This window comes from Battus philenor, unplaced genomic scaffold, assembly GCF_028537555.1.
Source record: "Battus philenor isolate CCGP_79_NKW_IND1 unplaced genomic scaffold, ilBatPhil1.0.hap1 SCAF_14, whole genome shotgun sequence".
In the NCBI taxonomy this organism is placed as follows: domain Eukaryota; kingdom Metazoa; phylum Arthropoda; class Insecta; order Lepidoptera; family Papilionidae; genus Battus; species Battus philenor.
Window position 1 is genome coordinate 13971842 of NW_027181676.1, and position 21983 is coordinate 13993824.

Genomic DNA, 21983 nt, shown 5'->3' on the forward strand with positions numbered 1-21983 from the left:
GCACTTCCATCATCGTTTCAGCAATTTGACATCTAATTCTGAACACAGGCATCCTCTTAGACCTAGATACGGCCGGTGGGAAGCTGCTTGCAGCGTCTTATTATCCTTAATACAGTATAATTTTCACTCGAATCACGTGAATTGAAAATTAAAACGTGAAAATAAAAAAAATCATATTATTTACATGAGATTGTAAACTGTACTCCTGGGTCTGTATACCTTTGCTTCGAAATATATTATACAAAAGGAAATTATGTATATTTCTCTAAATACTAGTTGTAAAAGTATTATAAAAATATTTTACAGACAATAATGTGTTATTTTATCTGAAATGTCAATTCGAAAAGAAGGATTAAAAGTCGATGTTTCACACATTATAGTATTCGAGCATTGATCACTTTTGTATATTCTTTTTGTACTTTTTCTTCTTTTACGTAAAAAATAGATTTAAACGTACATACATATATAACACCGCTAGCAAAACAAGTAATAGATTAGAACGTGAAACAACTAAGAAGCACTCGCATGCAACCGAACAGACATGCCATCATATTTCCCCTGAGCATATCACTCCTTGTTCGCGTCGCGATAAATTCACTCTCATAAACTGGGGTGTCCATTTACCGGGGGGAGACTTTGTCCTGTTTTGTCAGTGCAAGTTGGCTTTACGTCGACTAGGGTGCAAAGGCTGCGCTATTCGGGTGGGAAGATGAATAATTTAGGACTGAGCAACAAACGGAAAGGTATGCAGCCAGCGGCCACGATACAGTGTCGTCTCTCCGACGTGTTGCTCTAGTCCTGATGTTATTGTGTAAGCGGGGCGCAAACACGTCCTCGGATCGTTAGCGACGCCTGTGACCTATACGCATTGTTCCTTCTCAAAGGATACGTGGTGCACTTAGCTTATGTGTTACTTTTGTCCAAGCCAAGAATATGTGTCACAGATAAACAAGTTTATACCGGCCCCGACAAGCATTTCGAAAATTTACTTTATTTTATCGACTTTCTCACAACGATAAATATAAAATTTATTATAATAAAATGGTAGTACATGTTAACACTGCGACTTGTTCAAACATGCATTACGAAAACAACGCGTCGGCGACATTTTTTTATATAGAATTTTTATTTGAAAACCTTACATTTTTTATTATAATGTTTATTATAAATAAAGTTTTGTACATTATTAATAAGTGTTATAAAATGTGCGACCCGCCAAATATTTTTAAAATTTAAATTGCCCTGTTGAGTATAAAGGTTGCTCACGCCCGTCATAGATCAAGTAAATGAAGACTTGTAATTGACTTTCAGTTTAACTACATTATATGTATGTATATATATATATATATATATATATATATGTGTGTGTGTGTGTGTGTAACAAAAGGCCAGTCGGCCAAGTCCATCCAGTCCGATAACAAACGAACTATAATTATTATGTAGTTATTCGAATTTTAAAAATGCTTTTTCTTACTATACTATCATTACGTTATTTATCATTCATGGATCCACTTTTAACCATCTTTATATAGGGTGTACAATACATTAACCAACAAAAAATGAGCTATACATTCACCCATGTAATGCTTTTACACATATAACTAATCACTCTGTATAAATGATAAGAATTATCGAATGTTTAATTACGTGAAATACACGAGTATAACTAAATAATGAAATAATTTGACGATATAATTTGAATTCGGAACATGTTTATGGTGAGAAAACGGGTTCACTGATAACATTCACTTTTGCGAGACTGTCTGATATGGTGTCACGATTCAATGTAAAAGGATTTTTAAAAGTTTTTATTTAGTAAACATTTTAAATTTCATCATCAGCACACCAACTGCAAGCCATCCTCAGAAAATAGACCTCCTATATAGATTCCCAATAGTACCGGTTGAAAGCTGTCAGCATTCAGCGTCATATTCCAACGTCCATTACAAAAGTTTCCTGTCCACCTCTTCTGTTTGGCATTCCAAAGCAGTGCTTGCTGATCCTTGGTCACTGTCTCTTTATACGTGAAAAGAACACACACACGCTTGAACTTCAAAGTAATCTATCTATTGAAATTCTCGATAACCACTATCGGTGTGGAAATCACTAAAGCGCGATTTAAACGACAAGTAGCGCCATCTATAAATTTCGTAGGGAAATATATACAAATATCGGTAAACGTGCACCCTTATACAGAATGTGTTACCTCCATAATTCATATATTAGTGATATTGATATATTCTCGTGCTCTCTCGTATCTTTTAAAAGACGACGTTCGAAATTATTCAGTACACACAATATAATTTAAACTATAATATAAATATGTAAACCATAATCTTTGATCCCTGTTTAGTAATGTTTTTATTTGTTTTGTTTTGTCATTGTTCGACTATAAATCATTAAATGTTCTCACTGAGATAGTTATAAGGTAACAATTGTAACTAATTTTATATTTCTTAGTTTTTAAGTTTGTACTTTCTTACTGCCTTTTGTTACTGTTTATCTCCAATTTTTATAATAACGTACAAGAAAAAAGTCCTAAAAATTTTGAACAGTCTGGGTGACATGCTCTACGCGCTTAGCAGCCAACTTTTTCAGATAAATTTCATGATTCTTTAGACTAGTATTTTCCAACCTCATTCGTGCCATGCTGCATCTTAGCCTTTTCAAGATTCTTACGCCCTCCAATATAACATACATAATTTTAATATAAAAGCGAAAGAGTTAAACTCGTTTCGAGTCCACATTTGAATTGCCCCCCTGTGGGGCGAGTGACGTTGGAAAACTCTGCTTTAAAGATACTACAAGGAAGTTTATTGTTAAACCATATCAATTGCTTTCATATGAGTTACAATTATGAAGCACAGAGAACATTATAAAAAGCCCTTCTTTATTTCTAAATTAAAATTTTATATTTACGTAGTTATTTCCGTGTGATCAAGGATATATAAATAGATTTGACAGAACTGTTGTTCTAATAACTTTTGTCATATATATGTCAAGTCGAATCTTTCTTATTGACGTCGATTCTTAAATATCTAATAGATTGAGGCGTTACTTTGCGGAGCATCTATCAGCTGGAAGGCGGTGCACTTTATTGCACGACTGTTGCTACATAGCGGAAGTAGCTATATATTAGTATTTTTCTTAATGTCGGGCACACTGCCAGTTTTATACCTTCACGAACAACTAGCGCCATCTGTCGAAACTACAGAGTTCGACATATATATATAGTTGTATGATATGACCAATAATAAGCTCACTACTATCTACGAATACGAAACTTTACATATCTAATATATAAAACTCCTCTGAAACGGCTTGACCGATTTTTACCAAATTTTATATGCGTATTTAGTAGGTCTGAGAATCGGCTACTATCTATTTTTCATACCCCTAAGCGATAAGGGTTGTTCTCCCTTAAAATTTTTTTTTATTATTTTGATGAAATTATTTGTTTTTATTTTTTTATGATACAACATACAAAAATACATACAACCCTAAATTTTCACCCCTCTACGATCAACCCTTATTTTTAAATTGAAAATTAAAAATATTTTTTTTGCAAAACAACGTTTGCGGAATCAGCTAGTAACATATAAATTTGACGAGCGCCCATATAAAAGCAGGAGCGACGCGACACGAAAAAAGCTCCAAATCGCCCCGAAATGTGTCGTAAATTTGTGAAGCGAAATAAAAGTTCCCGGCGTGTGTTAGCTTTTTATAAATAAAGTTTTATTGGATACGCCATCTTCGATACGCTCTGCAGGAATTGTTATAAAAATTACATTATTTGCTGTAAAACCATTATCGACAAATGACCAAAGTACAGTAATACCCCGCTTTACGCGACCTCGTTATACGCGGTTTCACTATAACGCGAATTACAAATTTCGCGCTCAAATGCCTCGAATTACGCGAAAGAGTGCGTATAAATATAATGTAGTCATCAACTTCTCTATGGTGTCTTGACCATCTGTCAAACAATTAAAAACAGTGTTGGGTGTTATGAACGTATTTTACAAGAACGTAAACAAAACGTTACCCAAAAGACAATAGATGTATTTTTCCGTAAAAAATAAGAGTATGTGTTGCATAAAGTGTTCCTAGAATTAAAGTGATTGATTAAAATGATTTGTATTTTTTTGTAATAATTTTTGACTATGTTTAATTATAAACCTCGTTATACGCGAATTTCAGTTAACGCGATTTTTTTTGGAACGTATCTCTCGCGTAAAGCGGGGTATTACTGTATGCCTTCCACGCAGATGTAGCGTTCACGTATAGAAATACTGGCCACTACGGATACAATACTTTGGACTTAAACCATTCTTGCGCCATCAAACAGAAATCCGTCGCTGTTCGGTGCCAATGCATTAGAATCGAGTCGATTTTTTTTATTTTCATTTAACAGGTTGACTGCCACGTGTGTTTACAATGAAATTTCCATTTTTTTATTTTTTATTTTTAATGGTCTCCGCTGTTGGGGACCTCTCGTTCCCCTATCTCGTGTGGGACAGGGACTTTTTATTTCTAGTAATTTATTTATATTTTTTATTATTATCATTCTTCTGAAATGACTGCCACGTGTGTTTACAATGAAATTTCCATTAGGTCGTTTAAATATGCGCGGAAATTCTTTTTAAGTAGTCGCCTGGTTAATGTGAATTTTCTTCAATATTCCATTTCGTCCCGGATGGTACATATGTGTACCACAAATGTGTAAAAACCCCTGGAACCTAAAATGATCGCTTGTTTTCAGTGTAAATTGTACCAGGCCGTTGTCTATGCGTTTGGCTTTGAGGTTATGTACAAAAATCACACGCTGTCTGGCATGACTTTAGCTAGTCTAGTGCTAATTTCCATTGTCTGCACGTGGTTTTGGTGTATAATTTTTTTGATAAATTTTATGTCTTAGTATTCCGGGACGAACGGATTAATATTATAATTTAACTAACACATATGTGTACTAGCTGAGCCCGCAAACGTTGTTTTGCAAAAAAAATTAAAGTTTTTAATTAACAAATGTAAGATAAGGGTTGTTCGTAGAGGGATGTATGTATTTTTGTATGCTGTATCATAATAAAATAAAAACCAAAAAAATTGTCAAAAAATTAAAAATAAAATTTAGGAGTGGACCACCCTTATCACTTAGGGGTATGGAAAATAGATAGTAGCCGATTCTCAGACATACTGAATACGCAAGTAAAATTTGGTAAAAATCGGTCAAGCCGTTTCGGAGGAGTTCAAGTTCGAACACTGTGACACGGGAATTTTATATATTAGATTAATCTAAATACACATTTTTATTAACTCATACGTAAATCTATATATAATCTTTCTGATTTTTAACTGTTAATGTATAAAGAGAATTTCGAAAGAACTTCGAAACCATTTCGCAGTCGAGAGATGAGAACAAACAAGCCCCCGGCACGGCGCGTCCGCTTCCACTGTTTATAGACCAATTCCACTTGAAACACGATACGACTTAAGTTACTTGCAAGTGTAATTTTCAAACAAGAATGACGAGAAAAAATTATACGGAAAAATTACCTTTTTATTATACAGTAAACTGTGGATACATATGAATAAATTATATTGTAATTATTTATATACAGAGAGATTAAATATAGGTATAAAAGTTTTAAAAGTGTGAATGCCTAGATCATTTGCCGTCAATCATTGCACGGTACATACTATCGTAAAATTAAACATTTCAAAAAGTAATAAATATCGTAATTAGGATCACTAGATGAATTATTGTTAACCACTTGCATCTCCAGATTTTGTACTGCGAGAATTTATTGTCTAATTTGAAAAATTGTATTTAACCCTTCTTTGCATGATTTTTACTATTTTTTTAAAATAAATCAGGGTGATGTAATTAATGCTCTAGATTAAAGGAAAAATATTAAAAAAAATCCTAGTGTGAATAAAAATATATATTATGTAAAAAACAATATGATGGAAATTTACATCATCATGCAGTTTCACATATTTAGGCCGGTACTAAATAAATAAAAAAAGTTGTTTACTTAGTCTTCTTTATTCTTAGTGATAATTCAAAAAACAATAATTATTTTATTTAAGCACTAATTGACGCCACATTTATTACACGAAATTGTAGAATAGCCTTTACATTTGGGAAATTTGCACCGGGGTGACCCACCTACTTTTGGTCAATGTTCAGCACCATCTTTTCTTATGTCTTTTGGAGGTGGTGGAGCTGGAGAACCTTTTCTTTTTTTGATTGTAATTCTTCTTCTAGTACACTGGTACCAGGACGCCCTCTTTTAGCTGCTTTGGTAGTTCCTTTATTGCATAGCACAAAGGACAATTCATTTCTGAATTGGCCTATTGTAAGCAGACTCTTTTTAGGTTCATCACTTTCTTGAGCATTTTTTTTATAAACAATCCAAGAGTTTATAATAGCAAGATCAAATAGATGAAAAAAATACGCAAATACCACTTTTTAGACCCCATTTTTATATGATTTCTGCCCAAAAAGCTATCCATGAGATCTACTCCTCCCATATGTTTATTGTATTTTTGGACAATAAACGGACAAGTAATATCAGTATGTATACCAGTATGATCTTGTGCTAGGAAATTTGATTACTGGCATGTATAATAATATACCAAAGAACTTATACAAATCATATTCTGTAAATGATGTAGATGAACTGGGATTACTCTGTTTTTGATATAAATTTGTCTCCTTTAGTAATGTTTTGATAAAATCTTCAGTGATAAAATGGTTAAAACATTGATATGGAGTTTCTAGGTGTGATAGACCACCTGAAGCAGCAGAACTCCCCAAGAAAGTAATTTTATCTGTGTCACATACCAGATTCCTTTTTTTCCAAATTAAGTTTCTTTTGTCAAATGGAAAACTGGATGAAGACTGCAAATTAGATGAAGTTGATCTGTGTGAGGGTTCTTGATCGTCTGGTTTTACAAGAGGAGGTTCAACGTCAGCAGTTTCATCCACATCGTCATCATCATTCTCCTCCTGCAACACTTATAATTTCATCAGCATCGTGGTTTTCATCATCGGAATCTTGGTCATTAAGGCCATCTTCTGAGAGCCAACCGCCTTATAACTTACAAAGATAATCTGCAATATCTCTTTCATTCAAGTTTCCCCAAAAAACAACATAAAATAAACATTTACAAAAAAAAAATTTCCATACATTACAAGTGAAGTTACTGCATAGTGATGTAAATTTCTATCACAACGTTTTGAGAAATTCATTTATAGTCTTTTGATATAAATTGTACATAAAATAACAAAAACATGAAAACAAACCTTTTTTCCACTCATTTTCATTTTTTATTGTATTTTATATCTCCGTTTATTTCAATAAAACAATTTAAAATCTCGCTCCTTTCTTTCAGTCTCAACAAACAGCAGAATAACAAGTTCTAGGTCTGGTAATTCACAGTGACCTTTGCTATTTTTCGACAACCGCGTTTTGTTGTACGCAATAGTCGCTTAAAAAGTTGCGAGCAACAACAAATTTACGTTACAAGGGTTTTGAGTATCTTTTTTTGTTGACTAAATGTTATGATGGAAATTTCCATCACCATGCAAAGAAGGGTTAAGATCGAAATCCATCTATTTCGAAATTTGATTAGATATTGTCTGTATCTACCTTCTAAATAAACATAAATAACATATTGTTACAAAGCACGAGTTACAGAACCCTCTAAACCAGTGATTCACAAAGTGGTCTATATCGACCCGTAGGGGTCTATGACAACCTGCAAGGGGTCTACGTCAGCGAAAAAAAATTTGGGGGCCCATGAAATGTAAATGGGGGTCCACGATATTGGATCTCAATACATACACTGATAGTACCTATTTACTTACATCATACTATCTTATAATATCATTTACATTATTTATAAAAGTACCTATGAAGTAAAAAAATTATTGCTTATGTTATTTTATTTATAGTTTATTTTATGTTTATTTAATGTTACGTATATTTTACATAATAGAAACAAAATTTTAATTTTGAGTAGTTTTAATTTAAATTCAATTAATAAATGTATAAATTAACATGTGTTTTTACTTTAAGTTTTTAACACTAAACTTCACCACAGTTAGAAATTTACAGAAAATCAAAATCAGGTAAGTATGGGGTCTACCCAACGCGGAAAAACATGGCAAGGGGTCTACGACACAAAAAAGTTTGAGGAACTCTACTCTAAACAATAAACACTGAACCCTAGGATCAAGAACACGCATGACATTAAAGTAATTTATAAATTTTTGTGTACGGTTCTCGAAAATTCTAACCGAGTACTATCTCGAACTTACTAGAACCTTATCCGAAGTATAAATAAGTGTACTCCCCATGTCGACAGTTCGGTGTTGTTTTTCGAGTTATAAGATTAATATCACGATCAGTGATATAAAGTGACTATTTGGTAAGTTATTTGGACAGTGATTTCTTGACCAATTTGGAAGCAAAGTTTGAACTAAGCGAAAGTATACTTTATGTTAAAGTAGGGTGACCATCTGATTAGTGAATAAAGGACTCCCTGTGAACCAGTGCTGTTTTCAAGTCAGAACCCACAGTACGTAACAAGATTTATAATAAATAGTATAATTTATCAAACAAACCATGAGATTAAAAAGAAATATGCATTTAAACAAATGTCAAAATCCTTAGTTTCAGAAATATTAAATAGCGTAATAATAATACAGTAATAAACAGCGTTTTACAAAATTCAGATTAATATGTATTAAAATCAATTATTGTTTACTATCTGGCTTACTTTGTACCAGCACTAGAATAATCACAAAAATACAGAGTGATTTAAAAAAATGTGTAACAGCTATAAAACTTTTTGCTGATAAATGTGTTATAAATCCACCCTTTTAATGTTTTCACACCTACATGCAAACATTCTGTATTTATACGCATCTAAATTTTGTTATTTCAGTTGCATATATACGCGTTTTGCTGTGAAAAACCACCCGTACATGTATTACTTACTTCTTACTTAGCAAGGAAAATAAAATTTTTTAACAATTAATTATATTATTATATATATTATTTATTCTATATGTATACATATACATATATATATATATATATATATATATATATATATATATATATACATATACATATATATATATATATATATATATATATATATATATATATATATATATATATATATATATATATATATAAATAAACAGAGGGCTAAATCCTCCTTTGTATGTTCACTACTTACATAAATGAATTATATATATACTAGCTGATCCCGCAAACGTTGTTTTGCAAAAAAATTAAAGTTTTTAATTAACAAATGTAAGATAAGGGTTGATCGTAGAGGGGTGAAAATTTAGGCTTGTATGTATTTTTGTATGCTGTATCATAATAAAATAAAAACCAAAAATATTGTCAAAAAATTAAAAATAAAATTTAGGGGTGGACCACCCTTATCACTTAGGGGTATGGAAAATAGATAGAAGCCGATTCTCAGACATACTGAATACGCATATAAAATTTTGTAAAAATCGGTCAAGCCGTTTCGGAGGAGTTCAAGTTCGAACACCGTGACACGAGAATTTTATATATTAGATATTTCACCAGATAATATTTATTTTAGATTAAGAGTAGTAAAATAAATCAAATCTGAATAATCATAACCAACATTGCCATCTACAAAATATTTTTTTTTACCAAAACCACCAGTCTATTCTTACCAGCCAGCAACCTCAGTATTGCATTCACAACACGAACTACTAAATATATCTATGTGGGAGAACGATGTACAGATACGTCTCACGGTTGAAACGGCGATGACGATATGGGTATATATATTATAAAGGTTTCTCAAGCCACAGGTACAATTTTTTTAAAATATAAAAATTTACGAGCAAAACGGCGTGCGCAACCTAGTTTCCTCTACGTTTAAACATCGTAATGGTCGGCGGGGAATGCGAGGAGATTATACGAGGCGAACGTGGAAGCCTTCGCGGAGTGCTGGAGATTTAAAACAACGCTGTTCTGAAATCAAATTAAACTGCAAGGATTGTTCTAGAAACACGTCCTGTAAGATAATTTTACAGGTACTTCTCGGTTTGTATAGACAGAATTTTCTTATATTTCATGTATATAAAAGGTATATATAAGATGATTCATTATTGGTGTAAAAGCTTTTAGAATACATATATATACATACATACATATATATATTGTTATTATCCTATTTTTTTTAGAGATATTAGCGTCGTGTCATTATTTTTAAACTTTTTGCTCACGTTTCTGCATTTTAGTTAAGTCTGTTAAACTATTTACTAACTTATATCCTAAACTATTTCAAACTAAATTGGAGTGAAATAGAACAAAATGTAAACATGTAGTATTCTGGCGCGAGAGCGACAAAAGTGAGATGATAAATGAAAAGATAAGGAAAAATAAACAGAATAAATGACATGGAAAAGGAAAAAATGATGAGAACGCAAATAACAATCTATGAGAAAAAATATTTTGTAAAATATAGTCTTTATGTACAAAAAATAGAGGAAATAGGATAGGCTTTCAAAAAAGTGGCCCGTTTCAAAAAAAAAAAACTGTAATGGTCGTCAAAAGACAGACCGCTCTCATCTGGTCTTATTGGATACTTATGAAGGAGACATATCTAGCATTGGATATTTCACAATTGGAATGATTATGTAATTGATTTTTTAATTTTTTAACGTTTTTTATATTAACACAATGCGCCATTTTCGGACGCGATTCGTGATAATAAAAAAAGTGATAAAAAAATATAGTCAAAGACTCTGTGTTTGGCACTAATCGGTGTAACATTACTCCTGAAGATGCCCCGTGGAGGGGTGAAACACGTGTTGAGTAATTTGGTGGTGGCGGTTGTGTGATTCGCATTGTCTGCCGCATACGCATTTATCAGCAGGCTGGCGGGCGGTGCACTTTGTTGCACGACTACCGCTACATGTGCGGAAGTGGCTAAATATTGGTCCTTTTCTTACTTAGGATGGACTTCCGCAAGATAACGCCCGATTTCATTAAATATTTAAAATATAGTCGTTAACTACTGGACTGTCACTGCTTGGATACTCAACGTACGCAATATAATATTAAGACTCCTACTGCTTATGAATCAGCCTGTATCCAGACGATCTTATCAAAGCTATCCTACTCAACTTGTGCAGTGTAGAACCACACTAACAAAGTTGTAATAAAACATAATGTATATACATTTAATCGAAAATGTTCTTCCCTACCATGAAAAGGTAATGCGTATTAAACTCTAAACCAGTGATTCCCAAAGTGGTCTATATCGACCCCTAACGGTCTATGACAACCTGCAAGGGGTCTAAGTCAGAGAAAAAAAAATTTGGGGGTCCATGAAAGGAAAATGGGGGTCCACAGACTGGACATAATATAAACTGGACTTACTAAATTGACGCCAAATGTTGATAATTTATTATTAAAGCATCAGGTTCATCCTTCTCACTAAAAATAATGACTTATTGCTTATGTTATTTTATTTATAGTTTATTTTATATTTATTTAATGTTACGTATATTTTACATAACAGATACAAAATTTTATTTTGAGTAGTTTTAATTTAAATTCAATTAATAAATTTATAAATTAACATTTGTTTTTACTTTAAGTTTTTAACACTAAACTTCACTACAGTTAGAAATTTCCAGGAAATCAATATCAGGTAAGTAGGGGGTCTACCCAAAAAACATGGTCTACGACACAAAAAAGTTTGGGGAACTCAGCTCTAAACAGATACGATATCGAGAGATAATTTCAGCGCGGTAACATTGACTTTAACAATTCATGGCGGCGCACTGTCTCAAGTTCAGTTCCCAGTTTACGGCCCCGCATTCACAATTCAAGCGCCCCGGACCTCTGTGCCCGGGGCATATCTTATTCATCGTCTCCACCCCCATGTTAAATGTAAGCGACGCAGTTTCAATTCTGAAAATTGTCTTGGAATTCTAACACTAATACGATCGCAGCGAGTTTATCGTGCTCCAGGTAGACTAGATAAGAAGATGGCCGCGACAAAGACATTATTAAACGGTTTTATTTAGTTCGACCCGTACGGAATTTATTTGGATCAAAATTAGAAATTGAAATTTAAGAACCTTCCCGTTCTCAGATTGATCTGAAATTTGGTACACACATTTAATTTAGATGACAATACAATATAATAAAATCAATAACATTATAAATCCAAGATAGCCGCCGATACAAAATGGCGGATTACGTATTTTTCCTTAACCCCCTCAATATGGGTATCAAATGAAAGGGTTACACTAGTAAAACACGATGATTATGTCAAAATTTAAAATGGACGCCGTTCCAATATGGCGGACTAAGTACATATTTTTCCACAACCACCACAATATGGGTAACAAAAAACCGTTTAACTTAAAAGTTTTTTAAATGTATTTATTTTTATTCGATCGTCAGTGTTTTACAAATCTTCAAATGTCTGTCAACCCTTTGGGGCGTATATTAAAAATATCCCACTTTTTTGATGTGTAATAACGCATGATGGGACATTTCTCGACCCACCTGGAAATATTGGAATATTTGCGTGCTCATACATTTTTTTCTGAATTTTATTATTTAAAGTAATTGGCAACACCATTAGCAATTGTTAAAAATATACTCGATTGCGCTGCCAAGGTTTATCATCATATGACAGGTTAATCAAGTGTTGAAACCGAAAATTTTAATAACAGAATTTTTTTTTTTTACTTTTTTATATCATTTTATATCCTTATTAATAATAACACATCAATTTTGTTAAATTTTGAACGAAATAAATTTTCTGTAAAATGTCTCTAAATTTCTGTGCAACATGGGTATTTTAATTTTCTAAAATTCCGTGACTCAAAGGGTTAAAAGAGACAAGACTCACCCTCGTATTGTTCCTCTCCGCCTTGAGCTCCGAGATCTCCTCTTCTCTCTCCAACAGCTGCTCCCGTGCCTGGTTTAACTCCTTCGTCAAGGTCGCGAATTCCTGTCGACAAAAAAATATAATGTCATTCCTGGGTGCAAATTTTTTTTTTATACAGAAAACCAACGTTTGATAACAATTTCTATAACATTAAACATATGGTAAAGTTAATAAAATGTTTTGGTGTATATGTTGGTCGTCAATATGTTATATGTGTTGCTGTTGATATGCGCGGGGCAAGAGTTAATACTATTTAGAAGAGAGGTTTTCTTTATTTATTCTTCCAAATAAATTTCATCCCTTTCAAAGTACTCCCCGTCCGATAAAACTTTTGCTAACACGGAAAACGTTCCAGTCCTATAAAATAGTCTTTATTCGGCATAGCCTTCTAGACCTTCTTCGATTCGGTTTTTATATCCTCAATCGTTTCAAAATTTCGTCAAACTTTTACCTTTCAGTTTGCTGAATAGCCCGAAGCTGCACGTAGCTATACAAGGTTATTGTATTTGACTATTTTTTTTTCAAAAATTGAGCGATTTTTATACCAATCGGGACTTGATAAGACTGAAATATTTGAAAAAAAAAAACATTTGCAAATCGGTGATAATTAAACCTAAGTAAGAAAAGGACCAATATTTATCCACTTCCGCACATGCAGTGGTATTCGTGCAACAAAGTGCACCGCCCGCCAGCCAACTGATAAATGCGCATGCGGCAAACAATGCGAATCACACAACTGCCACCGCCAAATCTCTCAACACGTGTTTCACCCGTCCACGGGGCATCTTCAGGAGTTATGTTACACCGATTAGTGGCAAACACAGAGTCGGACACGGATTCAAGGCGGTGCACTTTGTTGCACGACTACCACTGCATGTGCGGAAGTGGCTAAATATTGGTCCTTTTCTTACTTAGAATGGACTTCCGCAAGGTAACGTCTGATTCCATTAAATAATTAAACCTTTTGACAAACGGACGTTTGGCAAATGTTATAGGTCAACCTAACAACCGAGGGAAAAAAAATAACTACCTTCCTAATGCCCGGGAGAGTTTTAAATGAAAATTTCCCTTTATTTTCTTATCACAGTAGTATGTTATTATACATTTAATGGCATGTACCTGGGTCGACTAATAGGACTAGACAATCATACAGGCTTATCGTAAAGAAAAAAGACAAGATGGTTATAAAATGAAGGTATATTACAAATCTGTCGCAGCAAAGAATAAAGAAAACAATCTAGGTTACCATAATTAAACATCGCTTATACCATAATAACGGGACAAAACAAAACAATGGTAAGGATTAAGTGGTAAATAAGAAAGAAAAGAAGGAAGCCTCTTCGGGCACTCTCCGGGGAGTCGAGAGCGTGCTGTTGTGGCGCGGGCATTATCTGATGCCCGTCGAGTCGGAGGGAACGTGCCAAGCGTACGGCGGCAACCCTCTTTGTCATCGGTTATTAGAGTCGAAAGGTTTATACGAACGCTAATATTACACAACATTTCATAAACCCGACATTGCCCTATCCTCACTTTCAAATAATCAATTCAAAATCTAATTAAAATTATTATATATATAATGTTTATTGTAGCGTGTTTTGATACTTGGTCTAATATTCTAGAGCAGTGATTCCCAAAGTGGTCTATATCGACCCCTAGGGGTCTATGACAACCTGCAAGGGGTCTACGTCAGCGAAAAAAAAATTGGGGGTCCATGAAATGAAAACGGGGGTCCACGATAGTGGATCTCAACACATACACTGATAGAACCTATTTACTTACATCATACTATCTTATAATATCAAAACATTCACATGATTTATAAAAGTACCTATGAAGTAAAATAATTATTATATGTTTATAAAATTATGTAAGTTGTAGGATGTTGGTATAGTAGATACAAAATTTTACCTTGAGTAGTTTTAATTTAAATCCAATTAATAAATGTATAAATTAACATGTGTTTCTACTTTAAGTTTTTAACACTAAACTTCACTACAGTTAGAAATTTACAGGAAATCAATATCAGGTCAGGGGGTCTACCCAACGCGGAAAAACATGGCAAGGGGTCTACGACACAAAAAAATTTGGGGAACTCTGCTATAAAATGCATCTATAATCAGACAACGTTGCAATGTTTTGTCGTACCACGATCGAAAAACAATCAAGTGGTACACAGAACTCGCGAGAGAGTAATGGATTTGGGAAGCCCGAGTCCACTCAGCGCGGACGTGACCCGACTCACAACGAATCCGTCAAAGTGCCTCGAGCGAGCGCCCGCGCGATAAAATACTTGTTCTAAACGCGGTACAACTACAAATTCCTCTGAAGTCAATTTACTTCTTAGAAAACCTATAGTTCAAATATCTTATCAACAAAATAAATAATAAACCAAAATCATCGATGTAGCTAGAATAATTGACTTTAACTTACTACCGACTACATTGTGTTTAAAAAAGCAACTCTTATCGAACAACACAGTTGGACAGCATACGAAAAGCTCCGAAACTTCTTGTCAAAAACACCGAAATGTTTAAAGACGAAGGTCGTTGACTCAAAGTGTGTTGCCGGTGATGATATACGGTTCCGAGACGTGGTCAATTACGACAGATCGCTTAAGAGCAATGGAGAGGAGCCAGGAGGAGCCAGGAGTTACAGAAAAGAGAAGATCCCGCAAAGGAACTCAAGACCACCAAAGTAACTCGAACAATCAATTGCTCTAATGGATTCAGGCGTTATTTTGCGGAAGTCCATCCTAAGTAAGAAAAGGACCAATATATAGCTACTTCCGCCATGCAGCAGTAGTCTTGCAAGAAAGTGCACCGCCCGCCAGCCCACTGATAAATGCGCGTGCGGCAAACATTGCGAATTACACAACTACCACCGCCAAATTACTCAACACGTGTTTCACCCCTCCACGGGGCATCTTCAGGAGTTATGTTACACCGATTAGTGCCAAACACAGAGTGACCAGTGTCACCGCATGCGCATTTATGAGCGGTCTGGCGGGCGCTGCACTTTATTGCACGACTACGACTGCATGTGCGGAAGTGGCTATATATGGTTCCTTTTTACTTTGGATTGACTTCCGCAAAATAACGCCTAATTTTATTAAATAAAACAAAGTGTAACAAAATACGTTTCTTTGTATAAAAACTAGACGCCGGGAACTCCTTTTAAGTATCATATCCATTTCTGCCAAAATGCGTCCATTGCTAAACATAAACCTCCACTGAAGGCTTTCAATAAGACCAATTAAAAAGACTTTTTTTTGGGTTTCTGACGACTTACAGGCTGACGTACAACCTTGCGCTTGCTAGCCCGTAGTCATCGCCCCAGAATCTTTAATTTTATTGTAAAGTATTCCGAATAGGATCCCACAAAACAAATTTAATTACTTACATTACATAGACAAGTTACTATTCACTCTGTGCTAATTGCGGACTTACAATGGCCTATGCAATATTAAACATAATATAACTTACAATTTCAATCACACAATACAAGCCGTTATCCGAATGGATACTAACTTTAGTTTGGAATATCCAAGTTTGCAAAGTTGGGTGTGCGATGGAGTTGTACATATATACGTGCTATTTACTCATGCATGTAACAACTGAATACTTCTTTTTATATACAGGATGATTCATTATAGATGTGAAAGCTTTAAAGATGTAAATACATAGTCCATTTATCTGCAAAAAGCTTTACACATATTTTCACTCATCCTTTATACCTTGATTGTAAGTATGCCTATGACATTCACAGTTTAGATTGCACGGTAACATACAAGATACACGCAGGAAAAATAAATAAAAAATTTAAGCTCTAGAAGACACAATAAATATTTAATTCTTGCTGGAAAATTAGAAAACAAACCCAACTATTATTTTATCGCTTTAAAAGTGTTTTCAGTCTCATCATATGATAGAGATTACAACTTGATAATTTTAATTTTGGCTTTACGTGTAGGGCAGTGTTTAATATCTTGGCAAGACCTAAGAATTCTATTGTAGACAAAAACAGACGTTATATTGATTAAAAAGATCTTCTGAAAGATGTGACGTTTATTTTTTTTTATTGTAACGCGACATGCCAGTAATTTCTGGCAGTAAAGTCTGCAGGGACATATAGTAAACAATAAATTATTTTAAAATGTTATATTATTACGTTATTTAACATCCCTGGTACCAATGTTTTTTTGGAAAAGATGTACCATATGTTTGTTGAAAACACAATTTTTTTTTCAATTATAAATTATGCTATTATGTAACTAATCCGTACTTTGTTTTTAGGAGATTTGTTTTTTTGTTTTTTAACATGGAAACATCCAAGCAACATCTAGTTATATTTCGAAATCGACGGGCTTCGATTTTTAAAAAGTAATCAAATTGATATGGGATTCCCCGAGATTAGATTTCAAGACTCTATTCATGAAGTGACGCAGTACTCCTGGTGAGGAGCGTTCGGGTTTCGTGCGTCAGAACTTACGTCATCATCTTCCTATGTTCTTCACATTTCCAGCTCCTTATTGTCTGGCATAGACTTCGAGACCACGGAATTTACAATTCTTAATATTGGATAACTTGCACCTTGCATTAATTGACAACAAATAAAGCAATTACAATATATAATAATAATACAATTAATATAATCAACTAAAAATCAAGACAATTGAAATCTTGTGCGATAATTTCTTAATCAATATTTTACAACTAAATACACAAGTGTCTCTTGGTCGTTGTTCAGTAAAAAGACGCCTACTGCAAGATATATCTCCCCCTAAGATATCTATATTAGGGGAATATACCATAATCGCTATGCGATGTAGGTGGTTTGGCGATCGCAATGTAATGGTATTATAGCACGCAAAGAACAATGTTACTCATCCTCTGGAAGCTTGTTTGCAAGCTGTGGCAATTACATATAATTAATGCACAAAGTGTAAAATATGTAAGATTGTATCGTTGAAATCGAACCCGCGACCAACGATCGCAAATCTCTAGCCTCTAACCACTGCTTAACGTTAAGTAAATATTTACCAATTAAAACGACGCAAAACTTAAATAAGTTAGATAATAATGTTATGATTTTTTATTGTTCAGTATATATCCTCATATTTTACTATATAATGACACGACAAAAACAATTAACACAAATCAAACTGTTTTCGTTATGCGGGGGAACCTCCTCCGACCGCCCGGGGAGGCCATTACCGCGGTATTGACAGAATTATGATCGTATTGTTTGCGACTGTACACGACAGTGTAGAGGTCTGGGCGTTGTGTAATGGTTATTGTGTAATTATTGCTACGCCGTAGATGTCTTCCCTCTACGAGGGATACCATGATCGTAGACCTTGGTGATGCTACATTTTTTTATCAGCTCAATCGAAACTTGAACGTGGAAGATAATTTTTACTTCCTATTCTTACGTATAAAGTCACTTCAATGAATTTTTACAACGGAACGTACGGCTTATTTGTCAGCTAATAGCTTCAATACATTTATTTCACTCTATATACAGTGATCACTCTGAAATATATTAAGTAAACACAAATAGAAAACAGTAATTAATTTTAATACTCCGTCTAGCCATTAATTCTGTTACTGGCTGTTCACATACATTTAAAAAAAATATGATTTGAATTTCGAATATTAACTTCTTCAATAAAAAATAGACTTTTTTAATAGTAGCCCGAATATTAAAAAATTTCGTTATTTATTGTTAGGGTGTACCATACATTAATTGACAGTAAACCAACATATTCATTAAATAATATATTCACCCTTTTACAGCTTTTACACCTGTAACTAATCATCCTGTATATTTTAATACATATTTTTTATATTTAAAATTGAACGATGCCATTTTACGGCAGCTACATTGCACTCTAGTTTATCATAATGAGCGTGATCGTGATAATATAAAGTTATCGACGTGATTTAACTTTTCTACGAGCGCCATCTATCGGACACATGTTTCACTTGGCACGCTTGTAAGGTCGTTGCGTATTGCGTGAATACAAAAACATTATCCGACGGCTCCATCAATATCGTCTCATGACACGAGCGCTGAAATTAAATGGAAAGTATTTCTCCGTTCCCTTTCTCACTCGCACTCACTTTTCACCGTTTCATCTCCTATATGTGTACACGCGTTTCGCGTTCGACATTTCTTTGTAATGTTTTCATTCAATTACCCATCGCGATTATGTGTACTCAGATAGAATCCATTACATTGTTGCGTACTTGGGAAAAACTTGTCTGGTACACGAACGAGATGAGACAATTCAAAGTTTTAATTCGGTTCGCCTTGAAGTTTGATGAAAAACAAACGTAGTTTGCCATGTCGCAGACGAAGGCCTATATGTTTAATCTTTATATATAAATGCTTCATAATATTCTTGTTAAATTATAGCAATCGTTAAAATTATATGATAAAATGAGGGTATTCTAGCAAGTGATTGCTAAATGGAGGGTAATCTGAGAAATTTGTAGTGGATATCTATAACATATATAAGCATATGCACCTGAGAACTGATACTGAAATACTTTTTTTTTAAATAAAGTTATCGTGTGAAACGAAAACATCATCTGTAAACTTTAAGTTAAAGTTGTACGGCATATAAAAGAACTTGTAATTCAATTTTTTAAACCAGCGGTTGAAAATTACCCGCGTGGACCCCGTGCGACAGACGAATATTTCTCGCCTCTCTGCACCCGAGAGCCACACATCACACCCGCTCCGTAAGTACCGGCGTGTATGTTTATTTATTTTTATGAAATACTAACTGCTGCGTGTAATTTTAAAAATCATTTGTGCAAGAGCCAATTAAGTAAAGGACCAATATTTAGCCACTTCCGTTATGTTACACCGATTAGTGCCAAACACAGAGTCACCTAATCGGTATAACATAGCTCCTGAAGATGCTCCGTGGAGGGGTGAAACACGTTGTGAAACATGTTGAGTGATTTGACGGTGGCAGTTGTGCAGTTCGCATTGTTCGCCGCATACGCATTTATCAGCGGGCTGGCGGGCGGTGAACTTTGTTGCACGACTACCACTGCATGTGCGGAAGTGGCTAAATATTGGTCCTTTTCTTACTTAGGATGGACTTCCGCAAAATAACACCTGATTTCATTAAATATTCAAGAGCCAATTATAAATCTTTAGTTCCACTGCAAGGAATATGCTTCCCTCAAAGACAAGGTAGATATACCATAATCGCTACGTGTATCGGGTTTTTTTATTAGGGTATATATTCCACAGATATAAGCATCCGTGCCTTTGTTTTTACAAATACGTTTGATATATCCGAATTTTTTGCTTTCTTTTTTACTTGTTACAATGTTCAAGTCTCTTTAACTATTTTCTATAAATTAATTATAACTTTAAAAAAAAATGGTTTTGACATTTATTTTAAATAGGACCCAATAATGGTAGGCGGGTTGCCGATCGCATGGTATTATAGTAGACTGCAGAAAAAAGTTTAGCAGAGTTCTATTTTCGAATTTTAAAATTTACTTTTAAAATCATCCACGAAAGCAAAAAAAATGTTAAAAAGAAATATGAAATAAAAAATAAATGAAGCCATAGCGGGATTAATACGAGAATTTTGATAGTAAACATAGTCATAAAATTTAATATTTCGTCTGTTATGACCTATATATTTTTATGTGAATACAGGTGATTGGTTATAGGTGTAAAAACTATAAAGGGGTAAATGTATAGCTCGTTCATTGTCAATATATGTATGGTACATCCTCCAAAAATCTATGGTTTCAGAAATAATGAAAACAGATAGTTCAATTAAAATTAATTATTTTTTATTGTCATTGCAGACTTTGTTCTGCCAAATTATCGGCCTATCGCATTCCTATATAAAAAAAAATTCAGAATAATCACAATATAAAGGATGATTGGAAATAAGTTAAAAACTTTTTATTTACATTTTTAAAGTTTTTACAAGTATAAACAATCATCCTGTATATAGAGAGCATTATGATACTCCGAGGTGCCTGAACTAATGTGTTATATTTCAGAGTGATCGCTTTATATAAGATGATTGGAAATAGGTTTCAAATCCTTTTTTATACAGTAATACCTCGCTTTACGCGACCCCGTTATACGCGGTTTCACTATAACGCGAATTGCAAATTTCGCGCTCAAATACCTCGAATTACGCGAAAGAGTGCGTATAAATATAATGTAGTCATCAACTTCTCTACGGTGTCTTGACCATCTGTCAAACAATTAAAAACAGTGTTGGGTGTTATGAACGTATTTTACAAGAACGTAAACAAAACGTTACCCAAAAGACAATAGATGTATTTTTCCGTAAAAAATAAGAGTATGTGTTGCATAAAGTGTTCCTAGAGTTAAAGTGATTGATTAAAATGATTTGTATTTCTTTGTAATAATTTTTGACTATGTTTAATCATAAACCTCGCTATACGCGAATTTCAGTTAACGCGATTTTGTTTGGAACGTATCCCTCGCGTAAAGCGGGGTATTACTGTACCTTTTATCTGACAAATGATCTTTCACCATTACACACTTTCACAATTAACCTATACACATAGTGAGGGGCAATAAATATAATGCTGTATTCTTTAATGGTCGCTCATTAAACTGATCGGGGGGGTGGGGCTGCTGCGGCGGCGGGGAGGGGGGGTGCCGGGTGCAACCTGCAGGACCCTCATTAGCACAGCGGCGCTAACAATGCCCGCTTGATTGCCAACTGCAGCCGCTAACAGATTAAAACATCCGGGATAATGCGGATTCCGCTGCCGCGATATTATAACCCTCCGGCTTCGGATGAAACTCCAGGATTCGGTTCGCGGGAAAGAACGCCGGAAGCAACTAAGTAAATGTTAAATACAATCAATATTTATTGGAATCAGGCGCTACCTTGCGGAAGTCCATCCTAAGTAAGAAAAGGACTAATATTTAGCCACTTCCGCACATGCCGTCGTAGTCGTGCAACAAAGTGCACCGCCCGCCAGTCC

General features: G+C 34.2%; 1 protein-coding gene across 1 annotated transcript in view; it reads right to left on the reverse strand.

Moving 5' to 3' along the window:
- The window catches only part of Liprin-alpha (PTPRF interacting protein alpha), a 252321-nt gene that overhangs the window by 39261 nt on the left and 191077 nt on the right, over positions 1 to 21983 (reverse strand). The window contains exon 2 of the mRNA XM_068777835.1: positions 12937 to 13038. Within this exon, the coding sequence (XP_068633936.1) occupies positions 12937 to 13038 (102 nt within the window). The remainder of the gene's footprint in view (positions 1 to 12936; positions 13039 to 21983) is intronic.